Below are 23,186 nucleotides of genomic sequence, written 5' to 3'. Positions count from 1 at the left end.
ACTATAATCATATAGAAGTTTGTGTATAAGGGGGCGTGGGAGGCTTTATCGCCACGGCTCTGTATTTTTTAAATGTACATTATACAATTAGTAGTACGAATTTTGATGAAAAATAGAACCTGGGTTGAGAGTTCATCTGTCTGATAAGTGATATTATATTGCCGAAGGAGAAGCTTATTTTGACTTATATGTATTGGGTAACACGTAATATTAATACACGAAATTTAAAAATATTAAAAATAAATCACTTATAGTTACGCTGCTGTTATTTGGTAAAATCATTCATTAATCTTGATCTCTAAATTGCAATGAAATCTAGTTTCAAAAATTAGAAATTACCAAATTGATTAAAAAAATATCCCATTTGAAATAATGAATCATACAGGGATATTTTATATAAGTGTATTTACGAAACATAACCTGTATTATACTTATAGATTAAATTGTATATCGTCATAAAAATCAAAAATTAATTTTCTATAGTAATTTATTTATTTATCCTTTTAGTATAGTTTACGCTTATAGAATTACTAGGTTAGGGAACTTTAATATTCATAATGATTTATATTGATCCATTTAATGTATGACACTCATTATTTTCGAAAAACTAATGTTTTTGGAAAAACAAATATTGAAAATAATTTAATTTAATTATTTTAATTCAATATTATATACCTAATAGTTACAACATAGGTAATTTTATTATTATATAAATAAATCTAATAATACGTTAAATGACGAGTTTATAGGTTATTTACATATTTTAATTATAGTTTAATATGCTAAAATGAGCAATAATACTAAAAGTGTATAAACTATAAAGTATAATGATCATAATATATATAGCAGACTAACCGAGGATTTGCTTTATAATAAAAAGAAAGACAATTATTTGATTTTTTTTTAAAATTTATGTTTTGGTTTTCGATACAGTTTCTTGGCTTATTTACAGCTTCTTTTTTTTCTTATGCCAATAACGGTAAAATATTTATTTAGTCATGGTGTTTTTCAAGTTTTCAATTGACTTTTTCGGATTAAATCATTTTATTTGTATTGCTTATTTTTCTTCTATCATAGTCTATAGATATATAAGAAAATTATCTACTTTCACTATTTTAATAGATAGACGTAGACCGTTGATAGGGCATATAATATTCTGCTTTCTGCAATATGATTTTGTATTCCAATTATACTTTTAGCGCCTAGGATATTACAGGTACTTTACACGATATTGTAGTTCATAGTACTATAATAGGGTTTAGTAGGCATACCTTATACTTTACCCTGCTGAAGTGCTGACAAGCTTAACATAAAAAGTACATCAATAACGTACAAACAAATTTTCGAAAGGAAAGAGGAAGGTAAAGTATTTTAATTCAAAGCATACTTGATACTACTACCCATGACAAATTAGATATAATTTGTCATGCTACTACCTACAGCGGTCATTATTTTAATGATAATATTACAAATATATATTAATTTAAACTTTGTCTATAACTGTTGTTTTCGGATTACGAACATGGCAAACGATCTGCGGTTAACGGTGGGTGCGAGAGATGCTTTGAAGCGCCGACGTACATACCGTGGCGAAAAGCGCGTGGACACTGAGCGGCGAGCGCCGGCAAGCTGTCAGCAGCTGATGAGTGCGGTGACACGAGCTAAGTGTTCAGGCAGAGAGACGTACCGGTACTGGTGTATACCGGAGGGCCGACCGTTTACCGCCAACAAGCCATGACGACGCGGACGCTTGACGTGCTACGGGCAGCGCCCGCCAATTTCATTGCTCGTCAAGCCGACGGCGGTGGTGGACCGCTCGCGCGTCATATGACGGTCGTCACTCTATAGTCGGTCGGTGTTTGTTGGTGGTCGGGGGGGGGGGGGGACTAGGACGTCGACGCGAAGCGCGCGCGCGCACTCAGTACTCACACGAGTCGCGCACACACGCGCTCGTCCGATCAGATCAATATTTTCTGCAAACATCCCAGCTGTGGTCCTGCTGGCGGCGCGCCGTGTGTTGCTGCTGTTGGCTGGTCGTCGTCGTCTTCGTCGCCGCGTCGCGGTCGTCATCGTCGTCGTCGCGTCGTTCTGGGGACGAAAATCGAAAACGACGGGGAAGAGACGCACGAGAGTAAAAACTGATATTCCTTCCCTACCTACCCTACCGCCATACAGACGGGACTGTACAAAAATAAATACAAATAAACAAAAAAAAAATACGCTACGATAAAATTTCCAAATATAACGTCATTCTGCCGTGGTCGGCGGTTTTTTCTCGCGGACCGACCGGAGAAAATTCGAGCGATATTTTCTTTATATCGCCGTAGGTAGCGGAAGAAAGTCGAGAGAATTATATTACCGAAACCGACCCTCTTGTTGTTGCCACCTCCTATACTCGACGACCACCTCCACCTATTCGTTCACATCGCCACAATCGCCGGGAAAAATTATAACAATACGAATAGAGACGAGGTACCTACGCGACCTCTCCCGTCCGCGCATCACCGTCGTATCATCATCGCACGCACCCCAACCCCCCCAGCCACAAGCATCACGTATTTGTATCACCCTCCGAGTGTGCGTGTGCGTGTGTCTGTCACATCGCGCGCGCAGAAACTAGAAAGACTCCGCCGCCGCAGGTACATAATGTGATATACATGTAACGCGCCGTAATTTACACAATAGTGGAGACAAGTGGTGTGTGTGCGCCGCCGCCGTTGCCGCCGTCGTTGTCGCCACAGCCGCCGTCGCGTTTTGTCGTTTTATAATAATTTTTCTCTTCTCTCGCGCTATCCGCCTCTGTTAAAATCGTAATCATTATTGTTGTTACAATATCGCCACCACCGTTATTATAATATATTACTACTATTATTATTATTATTATTATTACATTGTTAATTTTTTTTACTATTACTGCTATAATTACTGTTTGTACCTATTATTTTTATTATTACTATTATTATTATTTAAAATTCTCATTTTTACACATCGTAAACCATGATCTCCGTATTATTATTAACGCCCTGTGTTCGCATCGTCCTCACCGTTTTAGCAGTATGTATAAGTATCGCGGTTCAACTGCCACTGTCCTTAGGTCAGACGCCTTCGGTTTCGTATCACCACGATTCTGGTAAGTCTTCTCCAAGGTTTATAGATTAATCTATAAACCTTGAGTCTTCTCTTCTGCTACTTTTCACCTATCTGACAACATATACCTAGGTTTTATACCTAGTGCATAAATTTCCTTACTAACTACCTGCTTATTAAAAAAAACAGCACAAGAACCCACTTGGAAATGTTGTGTTTGCAACTGTTGACCGTTCTAATTTCAATGTTTACCTATTCAGAACATAGAATTTTATTTAATTTCCCATTTTGGCTTATTGATCATTTGTTTGACATTTCACTCTTTGACCTAATAGTCAGTCAGTCAATAGTGTTGATAGGCGACATTTCAATTCCGTTATCATAATTCAATTTTTCTTTAATAAATAAATAAATTTGATTACCTGTATACAAAAAGTTTTAACTTATTCCTACAATAAAGCAGATTTTATAAAATAGAAAATCTATTCTAAAATATCTTGTATTGTTTATGAAATATAAATTGAAAATGACAACACAATTTTAACTCATACAATTTCTTTAAATTGATTAGGTAATCTACAATGTAAAAATCAAAATTAAGTTTTAAATCTTACATCTGTAAAAAATGTAGACTTAATATTTACTTAATTTTAATTTATTATAGTTTATATCCAACCTCAAAATGCTCCATATGGATCTTATGTTGTTGAAGACCTTTCTCAGCATTCAAATAAAGTAAGTCTATTTTGTAATTAATTTAAAATTAGAATATTTATTAAAATATTTATTAAAATCTTTTTAGGAACAAGTATCCCATGATCGATCAAATCCTCCTCAGTAAGTAAATAAATATTTAAGAAGTTTCTTATTCTTCATAAAAATTGTTATGTTTGTTTAGAAAAAAATAATAGATACATATTTGTGTAATGAATTGACAATGAGAAAAATATTTTTAAATTTTTTATTCCGCTATTAGGTTGACCTATATTTTTGGGAAATTTACATAATGTTTGGAGGTTTGAAACCATTTTATTAAATGTGATTCAATCAAGAGAGTATAAATGTTTGTTTTGCATAGTAATGTGTATCAATCTATAAATATATAATTTAAAAATCAAAATAATTAAATTATACCTTTATTTTTTACTTGTTTTCAATAACTGAATTATGGAAATTGATTATTTAGTTAAAATATGTATGTACATAGATTATATCAATCAATTTCTAGTTATGCAATTATAATTATATTTTAACTATAAGTTTAACTAAAATTTAAGGTAGCATTGGAAAAGAGGTTTATTTTGATTATTATGGAATTATTTCAACAAATATAGGTTTTTTAATTTCCTATAAAAGTAAAAAAATAATATTTTTTATATTAATTAATAAATTATAAAAATTATTTTCTCGAGTATATTATTGTTTAACTGAATTTATAATTAGAATGTATTTTTTTTTAGTGTAGTAATATACCTTAATATTTACTAAAAATTATTTTATTATTTTTAGAAATTCAGCTAAAGATCCTGATATGATACTCATAAACATCAATACAGGTCCTCATCCACCTGGAATTGATGAACTTCAACCTGATACAGCTATTGGGTAAGTTATTATTTACTAAAATTATAGATAAATATTATTTTATTACATACAACTAAATCAAGTAGAACTGTAGATTTAATTAATAGTGTTAATTAACCCATTGGCTAATGCTGGGTTGTACGAAAAATTGATCTTAATGGTTTAATAAAATGTAATGGACCAATTATAAACCACTTAATTATGTTTAAGGAACGATAAGCTCACGATTGATTCATTAAATGCTTAGTGATTGTTCATGCAACCCAGAATACGTATTTTCAACTTTGTTATTGATGTCTGTTGATTATTCTTACTGATTAAATTTTTTAAATATTTATTGTTCAAAATCAATTATTTAATTCCAAAAAACTAATTTAATGTAATTTAAAATCATAAATCAAAATTAATTTTAAAATAATAATTAAAGAAAATATTAGTTATTTGCTTCTTGTATATTTAGTTGAAAATGGTTTGATTTGATTTTGTTATAGCCCAGATGAAATGTATTACTTTGCTCCTAAAAATCCACAGAATAATAAAAGTTCAATTGTGGGTCAGCGTTTAGATGTAACAATTTTTGAGGATTTCCTTAACACTGCACCGGTAAAAAATTTTAATCTATAGAGTTGTTTTTAGCGTATAATTCTTACCTAATTTGCTTACTAACTAAATTATTTAATATTTTTAGGAAAAACATAGAAATCGTTTAGACTTTTACAAAGTTCCTTATTTAAATAATCTCGTATTACCTCTGAGAGCAACATTTTCAGCAGCGATCTCAATATTTAATCCATACTCGGAAATTTTACAAGTTTGTCTAACATCTAACATCAAAAAAATCAAATTTAATTGCTTTTCAGTATTTATAGAAATTATAATTTTAGGTTGTAAAAGTATTCGGTGGTGGACCCGGGTTTCATTTAAGTCTACCATCTGGCCAAATGGAAGATCAAAGAAATGTTTGGGATATTATGCCATACCAAACAAAACCTTTAATTAGATTTACATTTGCAGAACGGTCTAAGAAAAATCACTCCACAAAAATTGGGTTTGTACAAATATTGTTTTAATTGTTAAAAATAAATTTATTTATATAAAGGTTGTTTTTTTTTTTTTTATTGCAAACAGGTTGTTTTTGAGTAATCATGAATACATAAATGTACCTATAAATATTGTGATGGTATCGAAACCAGGTCTTTATAGTTCAGAACATATTATCGATTTCGGAGTTGCCAGTAGAAATGGTTTAGTTACATCAAAAGCACTAAACTTGTGTAATTCAGCAAAGTCTAGTATTATTGTTCAGGTATGTTATAGAGAATAAAAAATTATTTTTTTAAGATGTTTATCATTCATTATATCTAAAAAAATATTTCTTTAAAGAATGTTACATCTGATTCTCACTTTGTGACTGTGGATTTTCCTCATGAAGTAGAAGTACCTCCACAGTCATGTACAGCAGGCCAAGTTGCTCATATTAGTTATCACTGTAAGGGCTGTGAATTATTTTTGACACCTTGATTGACTATCCTCTTCATAATCCACTGATGTATTAAATTTATAATTTTTTAGGGGATTATGTTGGTTATTCATATGGCGAAACACATTATGGACAGTTAACAGTAAAGAGTAACAAAGGCAACGAGTTGAATATACCGTATCATGGAAGAACATTGGAAGGTGATTTGGTGTATGAAGAACAATCATTGCATTTTGTGATGTCGAAAGCAATTCGTTCAACAAGTATCATCAAAACTTTTTCATTGCTGAATAATTTTTCATCCACCCCGGTTGCTATTTCTCAAATAGGAATACCAAAAAATGCCACACAGTATTTTAAGGTAAATATTCTTATAATTTTTATTTTTATATTAATTTCTATTAATTTATTAATTATTTTTCTAATATTTATATAATATATACAATTATTCGTATAATTGTAATTAAATATTATTGGCCACTTATATCTTTTATGGCTTTTGTTTCATTTTTTAGATAAGAGATTTTAACCCTGTAGTTTTAAAACCTGGCCAGAATAAAACATTATTTCGCGTTGGATATGTAAACCCAAACAATTCTAAAATGGATATTATATCATACTTGGAATTTAAAACCAATGCTTCAGATTTTACAATTCCATTAATGGTGTATGACGGACAACTCTCACAGGTATATACCTTATGTTCAAAGTAATAATATGATGTTACTTATTAAATGTGTTTATGCAATTAAAAATATTATTACTTTATAAATTAGGTTTTACCAGCTACTAACATCATCACATTACCACCAATAAGAATTAGTTCACCTCGTCATACTTATATTGTGGTTGCTAATGAAAATCCAGTTGCCATAATGGTTAAAGATTGGGGTACAACTTACACTCCACATGTATCATTAAATTTGGTTGAAATAGGAAAATTTAACTCTTCAATGCGTCGTAATAGTGCAGACAGTTGGTCTCGACCAATGATACGTGATGATCAAATACCAGCTGTAAGTGTTTCTTTGTTAATTTAAATTATATTTTTATTTGCTTTGATAATGTTTTATTAAACAAAGATTAAAAATTCAAAGTATTAATATGTTAAAATATGTATTTTTGTAGCCTGTGGCTTTACCAGTTAAACATTATGCTATATTTCAATTGTTGGTATCTACACCAAATCCTGATCAAAATTTAACCGTTAAAATATGGATTCAAACTCAACATCAGCATTATAGTATACCATTGAAAGTATCTGTGTTTGATAAGAATTTACAAGTAATAGCTGAACCTTTAGCATTTGAAAACTGTCATCCAGTAAGTGTGAAGTTATTAAATTATACATATAATAAATATTACTTAGGTAATATAATATTTATACATTTAAGGGTGCTGTATGTACTGCTGAAGTAAATGTTATGTCTTGGCTGGACAGAACATTAGCACTAACCTCAGTGACAAGTGAATTTGTTAGTGAAAATGTTCGATTTGTTCCCACAAGACCATCTCTTATTCAACCTCAAATGGTATCTTTAGTTGGACATATAGAATGGATTCCTGCCCACCATAAAAATTCTTCGGGTTGGATAGGTTTATTCAGTAAAGCGGGTATGTGATATATTTTAATATAAAATAAAAATGTTTAATTCAATAAAATTTATATATCTATATTTACACATGTAGAAAGAGCAATGTGGTTGTCAAGCTTTCATTTAACAAATTCTTCGGAAACAAGTTATATGGATTTTTCATGGTTTTATCGCCGAATGGGAAAATATTATGCTGAAGAAGACAATCGCACTCTAAGGCATCAGTTTACTTTAGAGACTGGTTTGTATTTTAAAGATAAATTATTATTTTTTAAATTAAGATGATTGAAGAAAGCTATTGGTTTATTTTCTTTCTGGGGTATTCAAATACTCCTAAATTTATATTATCCTTTTTGTTTTGGTTTTAAAAATATCTTAATTTTATATTTTTAAATTGTCTTATAATTAAATAAACTATGATAAATTCGTTCAGGTGGTGCTGAAACTTGTCAGTTTAGTGTGCATCTTCATTTAAAATGGCCAAAGTTCATACAAGAACCTGGTGAAAATCGACAGCAAACTACATTCGAATTGCCCACCATGGAGGTGAAAGGAAAACCGTACTATCAAAAAATTTTGGTGAAAAATACATTTCATACACAAAATATAACATTGCATTTGGCTATGTATCCCCATCCATACTGGTGTAATATCACAGAATTCATAGATTTATTTGAACACGAGTATGAACATACACCAAAATAACCATCAACAATTAAATAATATTTCTGTGTTGTATTTAGGGTTAATTCTTTGTTAATATCAAGAGATGATTGGGAATTAGTGTTGAATAATTCTAGTCCTTATCGAAGGAAAGTGTTAAATGTCAAGAACTCTGTTTATGTTCCACATAAGAAAACTATGATATTCGTTCTGCCGCCACAAAAGGAACTTGAAGTGTTAGTAAGGTTTCAGCCAAAAAAACCTGGTGTCAGTACATCTATACTCTTCATCAGGTAAGATTATAACATACATCAGAATTAATATTTTTTATTTCAAATAATTTATAAGTATTATTTTGAATTTTGAATATTTTGTTTTTCAGAAACGATGTATCTATTCTAGAAAGTATATTACTAAAAGGAATGGGAGCCTATCCTGTATTATCATTTGGTTCTAAGAGAAAACTACCTCCATTAATTTTTGATTTGGAATCTAGTCCTATGATTGATCTCATGTGTAGTAAAAGTGAGTGATTCAAAACTTTTAATTTGTCTCCTCAAAAGTAAGTATTAAAATATAAAATATTTTTGTTTTAGATAAAACTTTATTGCCATCAGAGACCAGAATATTTTTAATAAAGAATCCTGGCAAACATACAGTTAGGATTACATCTATGACTATAAACAGTGTACTTTGCAGTGGCTATGGCTTTAGAATTTTAGACTGTAGAAAATTTTCTCTTTTACCTAATCAATCCAGAGAAGTATGTTTGCTTGCATTTTAATGTTTTTCAAAAGTAATAGAACAATTTGTTTTAGGTTTCTGTAGAATTCACTGCTGATTTCACTCTAAGATCGGTTATTCGCCAGTTGGAAATAAATACTGAAGAAACAATTGGATCAGAAACTACTAATCGTATTTTCATCTACCAGTTGTGGGGTATTGTACCTCCAGAGTGGGAATTATGCCAAGAAAAATATACGTGGCAAGAGTTCCGTCGAGGTGATAGCTGGATTCGACCAGAATGGGAATCCTCAATAGGTCAAATTATGCTCCTGGCTGCTGGAATTCTCATGGTAGTTGCTTGGATTGTATCAATTGCTGCTGTACATACCATTGATAAGGATTTTTTATCAAAAAACCTTGGTCCTCCATGTGTTGGAGCTCATGGAAAACGATCGTTTCAGTCTGTTCTAGCACAATCAGGAAATGCTAAAAAAAGTGAATTCAAGTATGTGATACGCAAACACCTCATTAGTACTACAGGTGGTGTGACTAGTGATAATATTTCATTAAAAAATCAACAGGAATTCCAAGCACAAAGAAGGCAATGATGAAAAACGTAATGAGGTAATACCTGATCCTACATCTTTGGGTATATCACAAAGTGAGAACAGTTATGTCAAGCCTTCAGACTCTACACCCATTTGGAGTTTTATGTTGCGAAATACAGAACCAGAACCAGAACAAGTAAATTGTTTTTTTCCTTTTTATTTTGACTTTAATGATGATAAACTAAACTTTTTAGAAATTAGAAAAAGATCGAAGTAGATCTCATTTACTTGATAATCACCCTAAAGAAAAAACAAAGAGACGTTATTTAAGTCAAACAGTGATACCAGAAACTGATTCTAGTCAAAAGTACAATGTGTCTTCATGGCAAATCGCAAGAAATAGGTATGGTTTGATATAATTTATTTTTGTGTTTTCTAAAACAATAATTCATATTTTTTTTCTGATCTATGAATTAATTATTTACATTTTATTAACTTATACATTACATTGAAAATAATTAACTCAAAATATTATTTACAACTATCTTTATAAAACTAGATATTTAATGGGAAAAAATATATTCCTTTAAACTTTTAGAGATTGACATAAAAAATTTAACTAATATAATAAACAGTTATAATACCATGATATAATTATATAATTTGTATAGTTTTATTTATAATATTTTTGTAGATATTAGAAAACCATAAAAAATTAAACTAACTTATTAGTGATAAACTAATTAAAATCATTACTTAACGCTAACTTTTTGTTATTTTTGTTATAGATCTCCTGGGCTTGTAATAGATTCTCAATTGAACAAAAATTCTAAATCCGAAGAGGGAAAGTTTGAAATGGAAAACCGTAGACGTGCTGAAAAATTATTAAAAAAACAGTATGGTTTAAAACCAGTTGACAGTTGGAGAAAGCACAAGAAAGCACTTAATGCAGCCAAGTATTATGAAGAACTTCCAGTGACAGAGAAAATTAGTCCAAGTCCTGAACCAAAAGTCCTAGTAGAACCCAAACCAGATCCTAAAATCATAAAAACTGTGAAAAGCAATAAAAAAGTTTCTACTATCAGTCTTCCAGTAATAAAGCCGATTAATAGCCTGGAATCTCCAATAACAGTGTTGAATTCTCCATCACTCGAAGTGGTTAAGAAGCCTATTGCTTCTGTTGCACCATACCAAATTGTTCTTCCAAAACAGCCAATCGTTACAATCGTACAGCCTGAACGTGTAATCGAAAAGTGTAATGTTTCTAAATCAAAACCAATACAAGCTATACAAAATAAAATTGAAAAAGAACCAGCAACAATACGGTCAGCAATATCAAAGAAATCAATTATTGACGATGATGGGCTATTGGCAGAATATAAGTGTATGAAGAAGAAAAATAAGACCGAGAGAAAAGCTTCGTTACCTCATTCTACACCACCAGTAGCATCTCCAGTTTCACCATCTATAGCACCACCTATAGTTGTAAAACCAAAGGTTCAAAATGCTGAAAAATTAAATATGTCAGATATGGTAAAACCAAAAGTTCAAACGGTTGAAAGATTTATTTCATCTGAAGTTACAAAATCAAAAGTTCAAACTATAGAAAGATTCAATGGGTCAGAAGTAGTAAAATCAAATGTTCAAAATATGGAAAGATTTAATTTGCCAGAAGTAATAAAACCAAAGGTACAATCTTCAGAAAAGTTAAGTTCACCAGAAGTAACAAAACCAAAAGTTAAAACTGTAGAAACTTGCAATTCATCAGAAGTAATAAAATCAAAGGGTCAAATTGTTGAACATTCTAATTCATCTGAAGTGATAAAACCAAAAGTTCAATCTGTAGAGAGGTGCATTTCACCAGAAGCGACAAAGATAAAGGTACAAACTGTGGAAAGGTTCAATTCTCCAGAAGCAATAAAACCAAAAGTGCAAACCGTGGAAAAATTCACCTCTCCAGAATTAATCAAATCAAAAATTCAAACAGCGGAAAGATGTAACTCTCCAGATGTGTTGAAACATAATGCCAACGAAATTGTTATCCCAGCTATCGCAGAAAAAGAAAATAAAGAATTTGTATCACTTTATAAGCCCCAGACAGATCAACAGTTAGACATCAAGAAGAAAATTACTGTATTAAAAAGAGGCTCTGATGAAAAACGTGTTGATCTTTCACCAACGATAACTAATAAACATGGTAATATTTTATTTAATAGTTTTATACAGTAGAACCTTGATTATCCGGTGTAATGGAGGGGAGGAAGTCACACGGATAAATGAAAACCACGGTTAATTGAGACTTTTTATAATAAAGAAATTTTGAAAATTTTTATTTAATTATAATTAAAAATATATACAATAATGTTATACATCCATAATATTGTATGTATTCAACAAGTTATCAGGGCTTAAAATATGATGTGCATTATGTAGTATAAAATGTTCGATTATAACTACATTTATATGTACAGTCCATAATTATTTTTAAATTTTCGGAAGAGTACGGATAATCGAGGTTCTACTGTATTTTAGTTAAGGGCTTAATACAGTTATTAAATTGCTTTCGGTGTCAATATGTGTTAATTTTTTTTTTTTTATGAAATTAATTTCTTTTGTATTATTAGTTTGTATTTTAGGACCCGTGGGTTCAGGAAGAGATCGCAAAAATGATGAAAAAGTAACTAAGCCTGATTCTGATTTAGTTTTACTTGAAACTCTAAAAAAAGAGTCAGGTTTGTTTAAAAGCATCAATTTCAATGATATATGTTAGAATATGTTTATTTTTTTTAGAATCAAATCTTTCAATAATTGATACTATGGCAGCTACAAGTACATCAAGCTATGACAGTTCTACTGAAATAATACCATTTTCAAGCAATGACCCTGGATACAATTTATGGACATCATACATTTGGGGGCCAGTCTATGGGCAATCTACAAATAATTCTAGTCTACAGAAATAAACTCGTGAGTATTAAATAATATGATCATTGTGACAATGATATATTATAAGTAAAATATTGTCTAGTTTATACTTATTTTTGTTTTAGATACGTATACTAAAGGCCACTGCCGTGTAGTTATGCAAGTCCTTTTTGAAGCCCTTAAAATGTAGACTTTCTTTTGGACAATTGTAAGTTTCTTTTGTTTATAGGCAATAATGGACTTGTTTTTGATAGACATATGTTTTTGTGGACATTTTTGATCTTTCGAATCTAACTAATGAGCACGATTTTTTAGATTTCTCGATGTTTTGTTTCTACTTTGTTGTTGATTTTCTCCCTTCTTTTAATATCTGTCTTAATTCAGTAAAATAAAGACACAAGACATTTTGAAAATATAAAATAATAGTTTATTCTTTTTTATCCATTATTTAATGTACAGAAAACCGTATAAATTTTTATGCAGTAAAAAAAATAAAATTATAATCAACAATAAATATTAAATATAGATGAGTCAATATAATACTCACTTTTATTAATATAAAAGTAAGTGAAAATAAAATAAGCTTAACTTTTTATTAAGTCAATATTAATTTGACACATTATTTTCTGACAAACTAAAAAAATCTTAACAGTCTTTAAAATGTAAAAAAATAAAATATGGATCAAGTGTAGTTACCATACCGTTTCTTTTGGTTTTGAATTTATGTAATTCAAATTAAAAATTATGGCTCAATCAGAATTTCTTTTAAGGACTGAGAATTCATAGTTAGTTGCCAAATTTAATCATAGTGATCTTGTCTGTAAACAGACTGATAATATAAATTATGTTATTATTTAGTAACTCCTTAACATTGTTGGTACAAGCTTGAAGTCCGTTAGATAATCCACATAACTTAATCAAAGAGTAACTGTAAATATAATTGAGCAATATTGTGGTACATCATAAACATGAGTATTTGGTTAAATTATATTCTATTCGCTAAAGAACCTAGGTGCCAACTTCTTTTAGTTAAGCAGCAGTTAGACAATACTCATCTGTCCCTCACTAAATCAATCATCTGTACAACTATTGTAACCTTCCAAACATGAATAGAGTAATAAATCAAAAATTTTAAATATTTATAGTTAATAAATTATATTTAAGTTCTTTTTGATAATTAATTCTAATTGTTACAAGATTAAACAAATCTATCATTTTTATTAAAACTCATTGATCTGTCTTATTAAACAAACTTTTTTTAGAATCCGCTTTTAATTCTAGTGTATTTCTCTTTCATATCCCTTTTTGGCCCGTAAATTATTTGTAGAACAATCATATTTTACGAATAATGAGAATAGCAAAAGAGGACCCATCGCTTTCTATTGAGGGACTAAACTAGTCTATTTTTGAAATGATAATCAATATATTAATGTTTTTAATAATTTATGCTGCTATGTTCATTGTTCTTTAACTTATGATAAGTATCTAAATTTGTATTGGGCCCATACTATTTTATAATAAAAATAAATAAAACTTAGGTAATAATAATAATTGAAACCCCTTGGTGAATGGTAAACTACACTTCTGATAAAATAATTAGTACAATTTATATAAATATAGTTTTAAAATTAATCTTTTTCCACATATTCTTCTTTCATGTCTCTTCCTTTAGTTTCTATTGGTAATAATAAACTCGCTAAAGCGGCCAGTAAAGCTGCTGTAATGTAAATGATTATGGAAATATTAAATGATGATTTGAGCAATACCTAAAATATTAATAAAAAAATTAATAATTATATTATATTCAATGACATACTTGAACATCTAGGTAAATATATTATATTCTGGTTGTCAGACATACCTGAGCAACGTATGGTGTAACCATAGCACCTAGACGGGCCATAGCACTACAAGTTCCAACCCCTATGGATCTTAATGGCGTTGGATAAACCTATAACAAAAATTATGTAAAAATAAATAATTAAAAACTAAATAACTTAAAAATATTATCATATAGTAATTGCTGAAAATCACCTCTGGAGTATATACATAAATGGCCTGGAACACTCCTGCAATTATACCTCTTGCCAAAAACAATGTGAATGTCAACAATACACGACTAAAAAAAAAGTGAATTGAAGTAAAACAAATAATTATTTTATGTTAAAAGTTTTTAATTAAGTTATTACTTTTTTGCATATTGAAATAATAAAAATAAAGTAATAGCAAATAATGTAAATTGAAAAACCAATGTAATCTTTCGACCAAATCTATCAATCACATAAATGGTGGCGAATATTCCTGTAACAATGTGTATTTTTTTCTTATGTTAAATGAAAGTTAATATGTGAACTAGACTACTGTTATTACCAGGAAATTCTGCAAGTGTTGTCCACAGGAGATCTATGTAGTCTCGAGTTGTCAAATAATGAGATTCAGCAGTACAAGATTGCACAGTCTTAAAAATTCCACTATCTACATTTGATGAACATGTCCTATTATTATTACTGCTCTCAAACAGTCCTGTAGACATCAACACAATGCCATAGTAACAAAATGCACACACCAACCTATAATTAATATATTTGAGTATTAAAATAACATATATAAATTTGTATGTGGTTTGAATGAATCACCAAATAAACCAGAGTAAAACAGATGAGACTCTGAGTTGCGGCAATAGAAGATCAGTGAAACGACCACGTTTTTCTTCTAGAACCACATCATCAACGACCAATCTACCCAAGAGCATTGGTTTTCCATTATCGTGTGCAACTTTTTTTAATGTGTCAATCGCCTTATCTGTTTGACCATTAGTCACTAGATACTTGGCTGATTCTGGTAACCACTATAAATTGTAAGTACAAATATGTGTTTGATAAGTATTGACTATTACAATTATAGTTTTATACATAAAATATAACATGTTATACATTTTAATTAATGAGCAATATTCGTCAATTGTTCAACTTTGCAAATATGAATAATAAAAATTACCATCAATGAAATATGGGATTTTCCTTGTAGTTAAGACATATTATTTGAATGGTGTTTTTTTGTTATGTTTTGAAATGTTTGGTACATGTGAAATAATATTATTAAAAATATAAAAATTAAATTGCAACTATTTAAAAATAATATGTTGGTATATTATATAATAATTAAACTGCATATTACTGAATATTGTATTAATTATTCATATTTGTTAAACTTTAATTTGAATTAATGATTTATACACAAAGATCTAACTATTTTAAATTGAATAAGTATATTAGATTTTTGTGATATAAAAAGTATAATTTGTAGTATAAAACATGCAACAAGCGTTTATTGGGTGTTTTATTACCGGACACACACATGCGAAACCAAGCAATGGTGCTGTGGACAGTACTAAAAGCCATTTCCAGCCTAACGTGGGCATCACTATTAGGGCTAAAAGAACTTCGAAGCATGCTCCGAGCGCCCAAAAACACTATATAAAAATTGAAACAAAAATATTCATTATTAATAAGGTATTTATAATAATCACGAGGCGATCTGAGTTAAGCTTTTATTATGGTGTGTCGAGAATACATAATTTAATATATATTAAAAGCATAAATAATGTGTAACAACCGTGAAAAATTTGGCCTCGTATCGCCTCAATTTATAATGTTTATGTGTAATAATATATTGTATTGACTACAAACACATTATTTATTTCAATATTACTAATGCTTAAACTTACATCAAGTAATACTACACATTTGGCTCGCTGTTTACAAGGTAAAAATTCTGCATATAACGTAACACTAGCAAATACACAATACATCACAAACAAAATTTGTCAAAATAATATTACTAAATGAAACAGTAAATGTTATAAAATATAATTATTTTAACATACGACTGTGGAGAACAACCAATGGCAAATCCAACTAATCCTCGTAAGATCAATAACCATGTATAGTTAGGCGACAATGAACTAAGAATGCCAAAGTAAAATAATAATACTGAACAAAGTGTCAAAGCCTGTAAAATATAAAAATGTATTATAAGTTTCATTAAAATATGGAACAAACAATAAACGTTGTTCATTGATTATTGATTATAAATCAAAAGAGACTAAGTGACATTTGTAGTATTTCTAATTTAGTTAAATTTAATTTACATACAATTTTAACCCTCCAATTGTAAAAATGTTAAATTCATTATGAACTATTAAATATTTAAAAAATATTAGTCATTATTGAGTAGATCCAAGGGTTGAACACAGGCTTTTGGGTTTGGAAAAAAAATAATTATAAGTCAACTGATCCAAGAATCACAGTTTATTATGGTCTACATTGTCATTTAATCTCTTTGACTAAAAACTGTAACTAGTAAGTAATCAACAAGCATACTGTTTTTCGGCCAAACTTATCACTGAAAGATCCCCAAAATGGTAAACTTAACATCATACCCATAAAAACAACCTAAAAATAATTAAAGAGGAAAAAATTTAAGTTTAAAAAAAGAAAATGAAAGAATGTAGGTACATAATATATAACTACAAGATTAATAATGCAAAAATTGAACACTAGGGTAAACTCACAGTTGTTGCTAGTGCTTGTTGAAAAAGTGTTATCTGCCATTCGTATTGTAAAGTTGGTGACAAAATGCTCAATATGGTTGTTTCCATACTATCAGCCATCCAACAAAGTCCAGTGAACAGCGACAGTTTTACTTGGAATCTGCCAAATCCAAAAGCATCTACGGCTTGAGCAACAGTGTACGTTTCTAGCCAAGGGTAGACATAAAAAAATTTAAAAACTGTTTATGGCCTACAGATTTCAGTAAATCAACTTTGAACATAACTAGATGACATTTTTCAATTTTTGTCGATGGATGAACTCGTAAGCACATCACTTATGAGACGACCTCACCACAGTACTTACCATCGGGCACAACAGTCACGTTGCTCATTTCGAAGTCTTGCGCCTGTTTCTTGGCAGTGAAGACATTGCTGACCCTACGGTCGGATTCATTCAGGTTTTGGTAACCCGACGAGGAGGATTCCATTATTTCGTTGGCGAGTCGAAAATTCAAACCAAAAACGATGTGTCACATCACGCCGCTAAGAAAAGTTGATAATTAATGGTAAATAAAAATTAAAAACTAGCACAAAGATTCAATGATAGATATTAATATATTATTTAAATGGTATGAAATGTTTGAATTCGAAATTAATCGTTCGGATAAGGAATACTAAGATTATGTCATGTAAGCAGTCGCCAATCAGCGTCGATCTAAAATATTACTTATTATTTAATTTTCATGTTAATTTTAATATTTATTATTATTTATTACCGTGTCCATATTGTTATCATTTATTTGTTATCGACGCGGCGTGTTTATCGTATTTATCACTCGTTTATTCTACGTTTCTTCCACGGCTTTCCTTGGCCGAGCTTTAACGATATCGACGTTAATTCCTCCAAGAGTCCGGTGGGCCCGATAAGCGGGGCGACCGCAGCTGTTTGGGAAACTGATTGCAGAGATTTCTTTTCAAAGCCGAAAGATCGACTCCGCAGACCCTTTACCGACCTCGTTTCCCAACGAATAATTTACTTCTTATATCTATCTTTTCGCCCTCTCAGAAATCACCCATCAAAGTGAGTATCATTGTTTAAACCGATTTTCAATTTGCACCACACGTGACGCCTCTCCGTTCGACGAGGACATCGCAGGCAAAGGTCAACACAAGTAACCACTATCATTGACGACAGATACTTACTTTGTTTCAGGATGTTGTTTGCTGGTATAAGAGAAACCTTGTCCAAGTTTGCGCAGTCTCCTTTCGGTGTGGTCAGAGCCGAAGAAGAACTAGTCGATCCAGCTAAGGTTTTGAGGGTAAGTTCAATGATACTATTACTATGCTACGATGACATTGAAAATATTAATGTACTATGCATTTTTAGGAAAAATGTGAACAAGAAAAAGAAGCCCAAGAACGATTTGCCAAGTTGCAAGAATGTAATACTCGAGTAAACTCTAGGAAAGCAACAGCTGAAACCTGCGTTGAAGAGTTCTGGGATTTTCTGGAAGTCGTTGATAAATGCATCGCGAAAGACCTGTTCGATCATCTCAAGTGAATAAAGTGTAAAATATGGTGTTGCAGTTTGACAGCCATTTAGCCTTAGGTATTTTATGTGTGGTATAATCCATTCTGTAAACAAAGATATGATATTGCTATTATTTCTTGTTTTTTTTTTTCGATTTTCCAATAAAATTTGAGTTGATTTAAAACTAGTTTTGCTTTACTGATATGCATTGAAGATGTACACATTGGTTGAACTATTTAAACACGTTCATTAGTCACTTGTGTTAGGAGTTTATGATATATTATAATATAATAATATATATAATTATATATTTATAGTATATACGACGTGATACTAATATTATCAAACATATGTTATGCTGTTATTTGTATTATTAGTAATTGATTCAATAAAATAAAATATTTAAATTGATTTTTACAAAGTTATAAAAACATATTTAACTATTATTTTGTTTTCCTTTTATACGTTCTGTTATTTATATTAATTAAATAAAAAAAAAATAACCATATTAAAGTTATAAAATTTAATTCAATAGTTAAAAATGGTTTTTAGATTATAGGTGTAGTTTAAAAATTGGTAACTTATTTTTGAGGATGACCTACAAATTTTTTGTTTTTTATCTCGCAAACTAGGATCACTTTTTTACAAATTTTTGAATAACTAATAACAATGACATTACTAATCAAAATTTTTTTTAACATATTTTAATTTTTTTTTTTTACTAAAAATTTATTAAATTAATGATATCCAAATATTGTTTTTCAGAGCTACAAATAAATGTTGTCACTTGAATATAAAAATAATATATTATATTATCACATATTTTATTTTATTATATTTGATATATTATTAATATTATTATATTAACAATAAATACATTGACTTTTAGCTTTGGATAGTTTTGTATTATTATAAATGTATTAAAAATATGTTGCGTAAAATAAAATGCGTTCGAAATCAAAGGAGTCACGATAACGCACAAGTGAAATCAAGGTAGTCGCGATGAGTCGGTGGTAGGCGCGATAACGCACAAGTACCGTTTTTGCTGTATTGACACTTTTTTTTATCTTTGGTATGGGACCACTTATGATGAAATCACCGGTTGGGAGATACTAGTCTATATTATTATTATTATTATTATAAGTATCTTGTATTTATTTTGATTTATGGATGAATTAAATTCATTTAATTGCAGTTGAAAAGTAGGTCTAATCCACTTGGAAAGTAATGTATACAAATAGTTTATGTTAACCTATGGGTATTACTTTTTAAACAAGTATGTATGATTTATAATAATTATTTTTTGAATTGCTTTTTATTCTCAAAATTTAAATTCTTAAAACTAAATAAGAAATAATATTGGATAATTTTATCTGAATTTAATACATAATATTGTTTATGTGTTTTTAGATGTTATATTATTGCAGCATATAGTTCTTAATTCATGGAAATAATGAAAAATTATTTTTATATTTATTTATTTAAATGGAAAGTTTTGTTTTAAAAATACTATTAACTATTCTTACTATCTATTATTATCATTAATATTTTAATTTTTTTTATATCTAATTTTATCAAATTAATGGAGAAAATATTGTTTAAATAAAGAACAAAATATTCATAATGAAAATGACTTAGAAAAATCTAAACCAAAATCATTAATAGATTTAAAAAAATTGGTTAAATTAAAAAAAAATATGAATATTTAAACCAGATTATACTTATTTCAAAATCTTGTTACTCTGTATAGTCAATACTTTTTTTTTCAAAATAATGTTGGCACTTGATTTTGAGAACGATGAACAAATAACAATTACCTATTAAAGCTGCGATAAAAGAAAAATGCGAGTACAATAACATACAATGTAATACAATAACCAGTATACAAATACTTTGTCTGATGTTCGTATTTTGACTTGTACAACATTAGAATATTACTAAATAGTTCAGTAATGAAAGTTATCACCTTGGGTTGAAATTTTAATTGGTTTAAGGTTTTTTCTGGTACGTTTGTGATTATGTTTTCATTTTCATTTTTGAGTAAATAATATAATTTACTATTTAGTAATTGCAGTCAAAATGATTCTCAGGTCTGATCAAAGCTAATTTAATTCATAAGTTAAAACCATTTGAAATCAAAATGACTAGTACTCCATTTTAAAGAAACTGAATTGAAAACTTCACACTTTTTCACACTTCTTACTGCAATTCAAAATCATCTATATAATATTCTTTTTGAGGTACCTATTACATTTTTAGTTTTATGGAAAAGAGAAAAAAAAATACTTGTTCTATTGTTTTTTAACATTCATGTTGCCATGTTGGATAGTTTAATAACTTAATATGTCACTTAAATTGATATTGTCATATATATTTTTCATTAATGTTGTTTTATCAAATTGATCAAATATGTTCTAAAAGGTAAATGTTGACGTATAATTGTTTAAATCAACCTGTAATTAAGTTAACATATTAGGTAAGTATACAATAGAAAACAAATTAACATAAATATTATAAGTTATAACTATTTTAATGAAATATATGGTGAATTATTATTTTTAATATTCGGCCTGTTATCAAGGTCTGAAATTGGTTTAACCTTAAGCTGTAAGACTTTCATGCGTTAGGGCCTGGGAGAGTTCATGTGCGTTTGCATGCTTTTATTTAAAAAACTAAATATTAATAAAAGTAATAATTATATTTGTATTTCTAAGTTCTTATTTTTAGATTAAAATGTATTTTTAGTAAATTTGGCATTATATAGTTAAGAAGTTATTCCAAATGTACCTAGCGCACAAAATAATTACCAATACGTAAATGTTAATAGGATGGGTTGCGGTTAAGGTTTGAAAAAAGAATTTTTTTTTTTTTTATCATATCGTATTATGATGGTCAAAAGGCCCCCACATTTTAATTTGCTTCGACCCCGAAAAACCTAGGAACGACCCTGAAATATGGACTCTTATTATTTTCACATAGCGTTCTTATGTTTACTTCTTAGCGAGGACGAGGAGGCGTGTATGTTGATACTAACTATACTGTGTAGTGTGTCTAAAAGTGTAGGTCCTGTGATAAAGTAACTCCATATGAAATTTCTCAAAACTGATGTTAATAAAAAAAAAATCGTTTTCTTGACTGATATATTACCAGTGGAGTATATATTATTATAGGTTATTAGACTTAATATACGTCATATAATAACTACAAAAATAGCGGTTAAGGTAGGTTTAACTTTTTTGTTTTTAAACCGTTATATAATTATTCTATTGTGTGCCGTGTACACGTGAAAGTATTCATTTTTTGTGTTATACAATATAGTTTTAATTTTATGTACTAAATATTTATCAGGGAAATAAGTTATGTAGGTACTTATCTATCATTATTATGGGCAATTATGTCAACAATTTAAAAATGTGTTCAAAATTATTGTTCAGTCATCATTGAATAAGTTTTATTTTAATATACAAGTTTCTTAATTTTACGTATAACAATTACTGTTAAAAATATGTTTAGATTAAATTTTTAACGGAATAAGAGCTTATTAGATCGGGTGAACATCGTGTAAAATCATCAAATAAATAAAATTATACTATATATAATATAGTGTAATATTAAGTATAATATTTCCATGTAAGTAGGTAGTACTATAATAGGTACTTATAATACATTGACGTGTATCAATTGGGATGTGGTCAATTACTTAATAGGTGCAACACGACGTGTTTTTTATTACAAATATAATTTATAAAAATCTATTAGTCTAAAAGAATATATTTAAAATTATACCATGACATAATTCATAGATGATACACTATTGTATTTGTGAGGGCATAATGGAGGATTATACGCCTATTTACGAATGCATAAAAAGTATATATTTATGATATTGTATATTAATAGGAAAATATTATCATATTTGTGGTCTTTTGCACGACTTTAGGTGTGAAAATTAGTGGCCCTGAAAAGGGCCTTTTTAGAGGGGGATAATACACGACAAAAAGAAAGATTTATGCACGTTCTCCACGTATACGACGAGCCAATTGGATGTCCTTTGGCATAATGGTGACGCGTTTGGCGTGAATTGCGCACAAGTTGGTGTCTTCGAACAGACCGACCAAATAGGCCTCGCTGGCTTCCTGTAACGCCATGACGGCGGAACTCTGGAAACGCAAGTCGGTCTTGAAGTCCTGGGCGATTTCACGCACCAGACGTTGGAACGGCAATTTGCGGATCAACAGTTCGGTACTCTTCTGATAACGACGGATCTCACGGAGAGCGACTGTTCCCGGACGGTAACGATGGGGTTTCTTCACTCCTCCGGTGGCTGGTGCGCTCTTACGGGCGGCTTTGGTTGCCAACTGCTTTCTGGGAGCCTTTCCTCCGGTAGATTTACGTGCTGTTTGCTTGGTACGAGCCATTTTGGATTTGGTTGTGTGTTAGACGAACTGTAAAATACTGATGGTTCCCCGTTACGAAACACACTAGTATTTATACA

At 29.7% G+C, this 23,186-nt stretch overlaps 4 protein-coding genes across 5 annotated transcripts; 2 read left to right on the top strand and 2 right to left on the bottom strand.

Moving 5' to 3' along the window:
- Window positions 1-1,923: 1,923 nt before the first annotated feature.
- Window positions 1,924-15,179, top strand: LOC132920625 (transmembrane protein 131). Its single transcript, XM_060983135.1, has 26 exons — window positions 1,924-3,130; window positions 3,752-3,822; window positions 3,890-3,924; window positions 4,597-4,692; window positions 5,163-5,274; window positions 5,360-5,482; window positions 5,556-5,719; window positions 5,800-5,977; window positions 6,055-6,160; window positions 6,244-6,512; window positions 6,667-6,840; window positions 6,928-7,167; window positions 7,280-7,474; window positions 7,546-7,765; window positions 7,841-7,987; window positions 8,180-8,429; window positions 8,490-8,702; window positions 8,792-8,934; window positions 9,006-9,172; window positions 9,228-9,640; window positions 9,717-9,879; window positions 9,938-10,086; window positions 10,472-11,880; window positions 12,308-12,415; window positions 12,474-12,650; window positions 12,734-15,179. The coding sequence occupies exons 1-25, from the start codon at window positions 2,998-3,000 to the stop codon at window positions 12,644-12,646; spliced, it is 5,451 nt and encodes a 1,816-aa protein (XP_060839118.1). The 5' UTR covers window positions 1,924-2,997; the 3' UTR covers window positions 12,647-12,650; window positions 12,734-15,179.
- LOC132920626 (synaptic vesicle 2-related protein) lies at window positions 13,013-17,941 on the bottom strand. 2 transcript variants are annotated; one of them, XM_060983136.1, is made up of 12 exons: window positions 17,525-17,939; window positions 17,182-17,366; window positions 16,991-17,062; window positions 16,495-16,619; window positions 16,336-16,399; window positions 15,955-16,080; window positions 15,245-15,456; window positions 14,979-15,178; window positions 14,798-14,909; window positions 14,643-14,727; window positions 14,470-14,559; window positions 13,013-14,374 (listed from the first exon to the last, which is right to left on the bottom strand). In XM_060983136.1, the coding sequence occupies exons 1-12, from the start codon at window positions 17,646-17,648 to the stop codon at window positions 14,237-14,239; spliced, it is 1,533 nt and encodes a 510-aa protein (XP_060839119.1). In that variant the 5' UTR covers window positions 17,649-17,939; the 3' UTR covers window positions 13,013-14,236. The 2 variants fall into 2 exon arrangements, with proteins under 2 accessions (XP_060839119.1, XP_060839120.1); XM_060983137.1 differs by lacking the exon at window positions 16,991-17,062 and having other exon boundaries at window positions 17,525-17,941.
- Window positions 17,942-18,082: 141 nt separating this feature from the next.
- Window positions 18,083-18,875, top strand: LOC132920627 (cytochrome b-c1 complex subunit 6, mitochondrial-like). Its single transcript, XM_060983138.1, has 3 exons — window positions 18,083-18,241; window positions 18,374-18,479; window positions 18,548-18,875. The coding sequence occupies exons 2-3, from the start codon at window positions 18,375-18,377 to the stop codon at window positions 18,719-18,721; spliced, it is 279 nt and encodes a 92-aa protein (XP_060839121.1). The 5' UTR covers window positions 18,083-18,241; window position 18,374; the 3' UTR covers window positions 18,722-18,875.
- A 3,773-nt stretch (window positions 18,876-22,648) lies between these two features.
- Window positions 22,649-23,165, bottom strand: LOC132922215 (histone H3). The gene has a single exon (XM_060985619.1). It carries the CDS (start codon window positions 23,107-23,109, stop codon window positions 22,699-22,701), a length of 411 nt encoding a protein of 136 aa, XP_060841602.1. The 5' UTR covers window positions 23,110-23,165; the 3' UTR covers window positions 22,649-22,698.
- Window positions 23,166-23,186: the final 21 nt, after the last annotated feature.

Source organism: Rhopalosiphum padi, chromosome 2, assembly GCF_020882245.1.
Source record: "Rhopalosiphum padi isolate XX-2018 chromosome 2, ASM2088224v1, whole genome shotgun sequence".
Lineage (NCBI taxonomy): Eukaryota > Metazoa > Arthropoda > Insecta > Hemiptera > Aphididae > Rhopalosiphum > Rhopalosiphum padi.
This window is presented reverse-complemented; position numbering and strand designations above follow the sequence as displayed.